General features: G+C 43.4%; 1 protein-coding gene across 1 annotated transcript in view; it reads right to left on the bottom strand.

Annotated features, from left to right (window-relative positions):
• The window catches only part of LOC143746616 (high affinity choline transporter 1), a 15,276-nt gene extending 7,683 nt beyond the window's left edge, over nucleotides 1–7,593 (bottom strand). Inside the window, exons 1-4 of the mRNA XM_077238554.1 lie at nucleotides 7,403–7,593; nucleotides 5,747–5,860; nucleotides 5,084–5,239; nucleotides 4,781–4,929 (exon numbers count right to left, since the gene is read on the bottom strand). Coding sequence (XP_077094669.1) covers nucleotides 4,781–4,929; nucleotides 5,084–5,239; nucleotides 5,747–5,860; nucleotides 7,403–7,586 — 603 coding nt within the window. The 5' untranslated portion in view covers nucleotides 7,587–7,593. The remainder of the gene's footprint in view (nucleotides 1–4,780; nucleotides 4,930–5,083; nucleotides 5,240–5,746; nucleotides 5,861–7,402) is intronic.
• Nucleotides 7,594–9,565: the final 1,972 nt, after the last annotated feature.

Raw genomic sequence — 9,565 nt, 5'->3', positions numbered from 1 at the left:
CAGGACCATCATCTCTCTTGGCATTTAAGTTGTCTAGAAATGTTGGTGGTTTTCCAGGCTCTAAAACACTTCCTCCCAGACCTGAAGGGCCATCACGTGCTCTTTCAGACAACACATTGGTTGTCTCAAATATAACCCATCAGGGGGGTCTGCGGTCGCGTCCCTTATACAAGCTGGCTTACCAGATCCTCCTGTGGGCCCAAGGGAAGTTGCTCTCTCTAAAGGCAATTTACATCCCTGGGTATTTAAATCGGGAAGCAGACATCCTGTCGAGGCAGGGGCCGAGGCCCAGGGAATGGAGACTCCACCCTGATGTGGTGGAGCTCCTATGGGAGAACTTCAGTCGAGCGGAAGCAGACCTGTTCACATCCCAAGGGTTCGCCGGGATGGGGTCAGTCTACTGCTAGTCGCCCCATTCTGGCTGGCCTCAGTATGGTTCTCGGACCTAGTGTCTCTCCTCGATGGCTCTCCTCTGGAGAGTCCGATCAGGAGGGACCTACTCTCTCAGGCGAGTGGGATGATCCTTCACCCCCGCCCAGAACTGTGGAAGCTGTGGGCCTAGCCTCTAAAGGGGCCCAGCTCATACATTCAGGTCTCTCAACTGAGGTTGTTTAGACCATCCTCCACTCCAGAGCTCCCTCCACAAGGAAACTCTATGCCTTGAAGTGGAGATTATTCACTTCCAGATGCGGAGAGCACCAGCTGGACCTGGTACACTGCCCGGTGGTTGCAGTGCTGGAGTTCCTGCAGGAGCGCCTCTCCGCAGGGTTATCGTCCTCCACACTGAAGCTGTGCGTGGCGGCAAAAGCTGCCTACCATGTCCCTTTGAGTGGGGGATCTTTGGGGAGACACCCATTAATAACTTGTTTCTTTCGTGGCACTTTGAGGCTGAGGCCAGCAGTCCGCACGAGGGTGCCGACTTGGGATTTAGCTATTGTTTTAGTAGGCCTCTCTCTAGCTCCGTTCGAGACCATTGAGGAAGTTGCTGAGAAGTTTTTCACTCTTAAGATCAACTTTCTCCTCGCTATTTCGTCTCTCAAGAGGATTGGAGACATCCAAGCACTTTCTGGTTTTCCCTTGTGCCTGGAATTTTCGCCTGGTATGGCCTTTCTTAACCTGAGGTCGGGCTATGTTCCTAAGGTCCCTACTAATATTGTTAGACCAATAGTACTGCAGGCTTTCTATACTCCTTTTCTGACGTCAGACCAAGAGAAGCTAAATCTGCTCCGCGCGGTGAGGGCACTAGATGCTTATGTCCACAGAGCTGCCCTGTGGGGGACATCTGAACAGTTTTTTTTGCTTTGGGTCACCCAGGAAAGGGTACCCTGCATCTAAGCAGAGAATGAGCAAGTGGGTGTTTCACTTTCTTATGAGTCAGCCGGTCTGCCTTCACCTTTGGCTGGATGAGCTTACTCCACTAGGAGTATGGCTGCTTCTAAAGCTCTTCTGTCAGGAGTTTCCCTCCAGGATGTCTGTGATGCGGCAGGCTGGTCCTCACCATACACAGTCGTGAGCTTTTATGATCTTGACTTCAGCTCCACTCCAGGGGCGCAGGTGCTTTTGTCCGAATGTGCGCACTGACTTCACACGGACGGACACTTGCTCTAATGGCGGCGTTGGTATTAGCCTTCCCACAGCGTTTCAACGCAGCTTGAGTTCCCTTGAAAGGGAACGTCTCAGTTACGTATGTAACCCTGGTTCCCTGAAAAGGGAACGAGACTCTGCGTCGCCCTGCCATACTCCCTGCATGCCCGTGATCGACTTTCTTCAGCCTAACAGAAGCTGGAGCTGTTTGATGCGTTAGGGGTTGCGTTTACAGATTTATTAAACTCCTTCGGGGACAAGCAAAACGTCACCGGACCAACTCATCGTCTTAATCATACACTCGATTTAATTATATCATATGGAACCGATCCAACCGATATAGATATTGTTCCGCAAAGTGATGATGTCACTGACCACTACTTGGTAACTTGCATATTACGCACTGCTATAATATGTCATGCTGCGCCACGTTATCGACCAGGTAGAACAATTCGTCCATCCACCATAGATCATTTCTCAAATAGCTTATCTGATCTGTCCCAGCTGCTGCCTGAACCCAAACAAACAGATGAACTAGACGAACTAACTAGCACTATGAGCTCCATTCTCTCTAGAACATTGGATATTGTTGCACCCATTAGATTAAAAAAGGTCAGAGAAAAAAGTATAGCACCATGGTACAATAATACTACGTATGTTTTAAAGAGAGAAACCCGTAATTTAGAGCGTAAATGGAAAAAAAACTAATTTAGAGGTCTTTAGAACCGCATGGAAAGACAGTATGTCACGTTATAAAAAGGCCCTTAAAACGGCCAGGGCGGAGCACCTCAGCAAATTAATAGAAAACAACCGAAATAATCCAAGGTTTTTATTTAATACCGTGGCTAGACTAACAAATAAACAGACGTCGTCTGAACAAAATACCTCGTTACAGTTTAGTAGTAATGATTTCATGAAGTTCTTCACCGAGAAAATTGAAAGCATCAGAATCAAAATTGTAAACGTTCGATCTCTGCTCGCGCCTTATAATTCAGCCGCAATTATCACCCCGCAAGAACAATTACAATGCTTTACAACCATAGAACAAAAAGAGTTAAATAAACTTATCGCTTCATCTAAAACCACAACATGTTTATTAGATCCTATACCAACTGAACTACTGAAAGAAGTGTTACCTATAGTGGAAGAGCCTCTTCTCAATATTATTAACTCATCTTTATCTTTAGGTCATGTTCCAAGAACGTTCAAGCTGGCAGTTATAAAACCTCTTATTAAGAAACCACAATTAGATCCAAATAACCTAGCAAATTACAGACCCATTTCGAATCTTCCATTTATGTCAAAAATATTAGAAAAAGTTGTGTCCGCTCAACTCGGCTCTTTCTTGCAAGAAAACGACATCTATGAAAAGTTTCAGTCTGGATTCAGGCCACATCATAGCACTGAAACTGCGCTTGTTAGAATCACAAATGATTTACTTTTAGCTTCGGACCAAGGCTGTATCTCAGTACTAGTTTTACTTGATCTTAGTGCTGCGTTCGATACTATAGATCACACAATACTCTTAGATCGACTACAAAATTACACTGGTGTTCAAGGACAAGCATTAAGCTGGTTCAGGTCATACTTATCTGACCGCTACCATTTCGTCTACTTAAATGGAGAAAAATCGATTATAACTTCGGCAAACTATGGAGTGCCACAGGGATCTGTGTTAGGCCCTTTATTATTCTCAATATATATGTTGCCACTTGGTAATATTCTAAGGAAACATGGAATTAGTTTCCATTGTTATGCTGATGACACTCAAATATATATTTCATCACGGCCAGATGAATACGCTAAATTATCCAAATTGACAGATTGTGTTAATGATATAAAAGATTGGATGACGCGTAATTTTCTTTTATTAAATCCAGACAAGACAGAGGTAATACTTATCGGTTCTAAAAACCGTCCACAAAACCCTTCACAGCACGACTTTAACATAGTAGGATGCCCTGTTACTTTATCCGCTACAGTAAAAGACCTGGGTGTTATACTAGACCGCAACCTGTCTTTTGAAAAGCATATTTCATATGTTACAAAAACAGCCTTTTTCCACCTTAGAAACATTGCTAAGCTACGTAATATGCTATCAGTCTCTGATGCAGAAAAGTTAGTTCATGCATTCATGACCTCGAGACTAGATTACTGTAATGCTTTATTAGCTGGTTGTCCTGCATCTTCAATAAACAAGCTACAGTTAGTCCAAAATGCAGCCGCTAGAGTTCTTACTAGATCAAGAAAATATGATCATATAACACCGATTTTATCATCACTTCATTGGTTACCTATAAAGTTCCGTATTAAATACAAGGTATTGCTTTTGACTTATAAAGCTCTAAATGGTTAAGCTCCAGTCTATTTAACGGATCTTCTATCACCTTATAATCCATCGCGCTCTTTAAGATCACTAGATTCGAGGCTTCTGGTCATTCCTAGGATATCCAGATCCACCAAAGGAGGCAGAGCATTTTCACATTTAGCTCCGAAGCTCTGGAATAGCCTTCCTGATATTGTTCGTAGCTCAGACTCTCTCTCCCAGTTTAAAACTAGACTGAAGACGCATCTATTTAGCCAGGCATTCATATAAATTTTTCATCTTACAGTTCGTAAATTCGGCCTCTAGTTCATAAACGCCAGAGGAGAACTGGCCCCCGACTGAGCCTGGTTTCTCCCAAGGTTTTTTTTTCTCCATTGGGTCATTTGATGGGGTGTTAGGACACCATTAGGTCACTGGATGGAGTTTTTCGGTTCCTTGCCACTGTTGCCTTTGGCTTGCTCAGTTGGGGATATTCAAATTAATTAACCAATCATACCATTGATTAGCTCTACCAAACTTGGATGTCTTTTTTTTCCAGTAATAAACAAACATTGTTAAGTTGTTTTGATTGATACTGTGAAGCAGCTTTGATACAATCAGTATAGTGAAAAGCGCTATATAAATATATTTGACTTGACTTGACTTGACGGTTTGATTCAGGTGTGCTTTATAGTTTCCTGCTCTATGACGTCTCGTCACACCATTGGACTGATTCCATACGTGCTTCATGACGCACTCACACAGGGGCGTTCCCACAGCATTCCCATAGCGTTTCGACACAGTGTCTAGTTCCCTCTTCAGGGATCCAGGGTTACAAACGTAACCGAGATGTTATATTTTATGTCGTACAAGTTTGCAGAGAAGACTCACCAAACCCAGAAAAATGCAGAATAACTGGACAACATCAGTGTAGGCCACAGAGTACAGTCCCCCGACCAGCGTGTAGAAGACCGCGATCAGCGCCGAGACCACCACTGACACGTTGATGTTGATGTCCACGATCACACTGAGCGTCGCCCCTGTGCAGAGGACGAGGGTGAGGCACACTGAAGACTGAAGGAGGCTGGAGCTTCACCTGTGTGTGTGTGTGTGTGTGTGTGTGTGTGTGTGTGTGTGTGTCTGTGTGTGTGTGTGTGTGTGTGTTTGTGTGTTTGTGTGTTTGTGTGTGCTCACCCAGCGCTGACAGGATGGCCGCTGACCAGAACATCTCTCCCAGTAACGCAGGGATGAAGAGCAGGCCGCCCATCCTCTTCCCATAGAGCTGCTGGAACGGGTCCAGCATGGTCACGTATCCTCGGGAGCGCATGGGCTTCGCGAAGAACAGCCCGCCTGAGAGAGAGAGAGAGAGAGAGAGAGAGAGAGAGAGAGAGAGAGAGAGAGAGAGAGAGAGAGAGAGCAGCTCACGGTCAGAACCTAAGCAGGACTCTGTCATTTACATTTACATTTATTCATTTAGCTGACGCTTTTATCCAAAGCGACTTACAATTGCTATATATGTCAGAGGTCGCACGCCTCTGGAGCAACCAGGGGTTAAGTGTCTTGCTCAGGGACACATTGGTGTCTCACAGTGGATTCAAACCCAGGTCTCTCAAACCAATGTGTCTTATCCACTGCGCCATCACCACCCCTGACCCCTGTCAGAGCTCATATGCTGGAGAGTGGCTCTGAAAACTGGCCTGCCAAGATTTATTCTTTTGTGTTTTACAGAAGCTTGTATCTGAGGTCAAAGCTCACAGACACAAACCTCTCGTTTTCATTACAGTGAGGTGTTGAATGTGGTAATACACTTTTAAATTCATGAATTATGATGGACTGATCAGTGTAAAAGCACCTCACCCACGACCAGACTGAGCGCGTATCCGAACGGAGCCTGAGCCCAAGCCAAGCCGGAGCCGGGGAGATACACAGACTCCGCTGTTCCATTGATGTAGCCGCCGCCCACCCATGTAGCTGCAGACAGAGACACGTCATCAACACACACGTGTGTGTGTGTGTGTGTGTGTGTGTGTTGATGATTGTGTCTGTGTATGTGTATGTGTGTGTGAGTATTGATGATTGTGTGATTGTGTGTGTGTGTGTGTGTGTGTGTCAGTGAGAGTGTGTTCTCTATGTGTTCAGCTCTATACACCACATACACTATAGATATTCCTAGATTATTTCATTCATTTTTAATATCCCAATTAACCAAACAGAACAAGTTAATGACTTTCTTGAATAATTTTAGTTCTGTTTAGCATATTAAGGAGAAAGAAAGAAATAAAGAAAAATTAAACAATTTCAGTAACACTGTACTTAAAGCCTTTATATAATGCATTATAAATGTAGTTTGAATGCAGTAATTCAAAACTAGCCTTTGGTTATAATTATTTATGAACAGATATAATGCAGTATTGTGTATATTATGAATATGATGCAAAATACATAAATCCTTCATCATATTCGCATGAAAATTCACTGTAAAAAGTGTTTAGTTCACCTACTTAAAAATATGTATTAAACCCGTTGCCTTATAATTATGAAGTAAATAAACCTAATGGTTCACCGGTTCTGTTCATAACTTTTATGGATATAATTTCTGGACGCAGCCAGGGGCCGGAGGGAGGGGGGGGGGGAGGCTGGGATGAGAATCAGCACCTCCAATCCGAGGCCATGGTCCTCAGTCGGAAAAGGGTGGCTTGTCCACTTCAGGTTGGTAGAGAGTTCCTGCCTCAGGTGGAGGAGTTCAAGTATCTTGGGGTCTTGTTCACGAGTGAGGGAAGGATGGAGCGGTAGATTGACAGACGGATCGGTCCAGCTTCTGCAGTAATGCGGTCGATGTACCGGTCTGTCGTGGTGAAGGAGGAGCTGAGCTGCAAGGCCAAGCTCTCGATTTACCAGTCGATCTACGATCCTACTCTCACCTGTGGTCATGAGCTGTGGGTCAGGACCGAAAGGACAAGATCCCGGATACAGGCGGCCGAAATGAGTTTTCTCCGCAGGGTGGCTGGATGATCCCTTAGAGATCGGGTGAGGAGCTTGGTCATCGGGAGGAGCTCAGAGTAGAGTCGCTGCTCCTCCACATCGAGAGCCACTTCCCAGGAAGGTGGAGGGATTATGTCTCCTGGCTGGCCTGGGAAGGCCTCGGTGTCCCCCCGGAAGAGCTGGAGGAAGTGTCTAGGGAAAGGGAAGTCTGGGCATCTCTGCTTAGACTGCTGCCCCCGCGACCCGGCCCCGGATAAGCGGAGGAAGATGGATGGATGGATGGATAAACCTAATGCTTAATTAAAAAAATAAGTTGTGTGAACTTGACAATTCCTTATTACTTAATTTTTTTTCAATTAAGCATGAAGTTTATTTACTTAATTTTAAGGCAACGGGTTTCCTACATTTTTTTAAGTAAGTGAACTGATCACTTTTTACAGTGTTCAGCTATATAACAGCTCTAAAGTGATGAAGGACGCAGGGGTTAAGATTAGGGTGAAAGGTGAAAGGTGAAAGGTCAGGAACCCTCACCGGTCATGGTAAATCCTCCCACGAACAGGCCGATGTCTCTTCCTCCGACCATGATGGACTCACTGCGATCTGTTCCCGCTGAGATCCCGGAGTTCTTGTTCTTCCACGCCGCCCAGATCCCGACCACCAGGATCAGCAGATAGAAGATGATGATGGCCAGCAGCCCGTACACATGAATGGCCATCCTTCACTCCTGCACACACACATGCACACGTTCATACACACACGCACACACACACACACACACACACATACACACGCACACACGCCCACATACGCACACACACGCACACACACTCACACACGCACACGCCCACACACGCACACATACGCACACACACACACACGCACGCACACACACGCACGCACGCACGCACGCACGCACACACACACAGACACACGCACGCACGCACCCACACACACACACACACACACCATGCACGCACACACACACCCGCACGCACACACACATACACACACACACACACCAGTACATATCAGATACAGGCTTTATTTAGACACCTTTAACATTTCTCACATTATCACAGTTTATTCGCTATAGTTTAGAAAATGCTAATAAAATATGAACAGAACTCAGAGTTATTAAATCAGTTGATATTTCACTGGTTTTGTCCGTCCTTCTGTTAGACTCTCACACATGAATTATGATGAATATCTGTCAGCTGTTAAATTTAACTACACAATTAGATAATACCAGTTTAGCTCAACCAGTTACCAAGCAATGCTTCATGTTGTTCAGTCTGTGGTGTAAAAAGCTGCATTAGTTATTAAAGAAAAAACACTTCAGCAAAACATGATCAGCTCAAAGTTTCCCAATCATTTTTGCTCCCAAATTTTAATACATTTTACTGATAGTCACTGTATGAAGAGTTTTGGGTATACTATGCCACAGTTTACTTTATTTTGCTCTCCTCACTTACATAAATTAACTATTGTGTCCTGAACTCACTAGTGAAACAATATCAAAAATGATATCTGGTGTCTGAATAATTTTTGGTTTGACTGCATATAAACAGTTAAAGATAATGCTGTTTATATCAGGTTAATGTTTAACTGTCTAGATCAAATACAACTGTTTTAATGTTTTTACATATTGACATAGAAAAAAAAACGCTACATAATACCGGCTGGACATAGTATTTATTTATTAAAAATAATTAAATTATATATTTATGTGTCTACATAATGTTTGAGCTGGCATAACACTTTAGTGTAATCAATAAAATTATTTAATTTTTGCATCCAAATGCAACTTGCTTTATTTTATTAGAAAAACAATTCCATTTTGAATTAAACAACAGTAATCAGCAACAAGCAGTGGTGCAGACAGTGCACTGTAATGCGACTCTCTCTCAATAATAAAGCGATAATGCTGCTAATAAGGCTGTGTACCTGTGCAGAAGCAGAAGCGGGATCTGCGCTCATCACTGGAGGATCTGCGCGTCCGCAGGAGAGAAGAACAACAGCTCACCGAGAACTGCTTTATACCGGGGCGCGCGCGCGGGCGCGGGGGCGAGCGCGGAGAACAGCATCTCGATCAATAAAGATAAATAACAGATCATACTAGTTCATTTAGTGAACCGCGTTCCCTTCTTCTTATTATAACTACAGAAACATGACCCAATCGTTTAGTTTATCTCGTGACCCGGTCGTGTCTCCACCTAAAGGCCAGAAGTAGAAGACATTTCTCTCAGGCTACTCAACTTTTTTTAAATTACGTTTACATAACATACAAATAGGATCACAATATAATCATAGTTACAATCATAATAGCTGAAAGGAAACAAAAAAGAGAGAGAAACATACTGTATGGAGGATAACTAGGGGAATTAACCCGAGAAAAGTATTCAGAAATTCTATACATCCATTTTGCCTTTTTGTTTCTTGCATCTTTTAGGGTCTCAATATAATCCATTAGTTCAGTTTTAAATTATATGCCGGTAGGTTGATTGTCTGCCTATTTTTGTTTGTGTTTATGGTGTTTTCCATACAGCATTATTAAATTAAATCACCAAATTTTGCTCTAAACTCTTTTATATAATAAAAAATATATTAACCAGATAGGTGATTATTTAATTTTGTGTGATATTAGATATTCTATATCAGTCCAATAAAAACTGTGTAAATACATGATCATAGAAT

Source organism: Siphateles boraxobius, unplaced genomic scaffold, assembly GCF_051911475.1.
Source record: "Siphateles boraxobius isolate OS27281-9 unplaced genomic scaffold, OSU_SipBor_1 100, whole genome shotgun sequence".
In the NCBI taxonomy this organism is placed as follows: domain Eukaryota; kingdom Metazoa; phylum Chordata; class Actinopteri; order Cypriniformes; family Leuciscidae; genus Siphateles; species Siphateles boraxobius.
The sequence above is the reverse complement of the archived record's forward strand: the minus strand, read 5'-3'. Positions and strand labels throughout refer to the sequence as shown.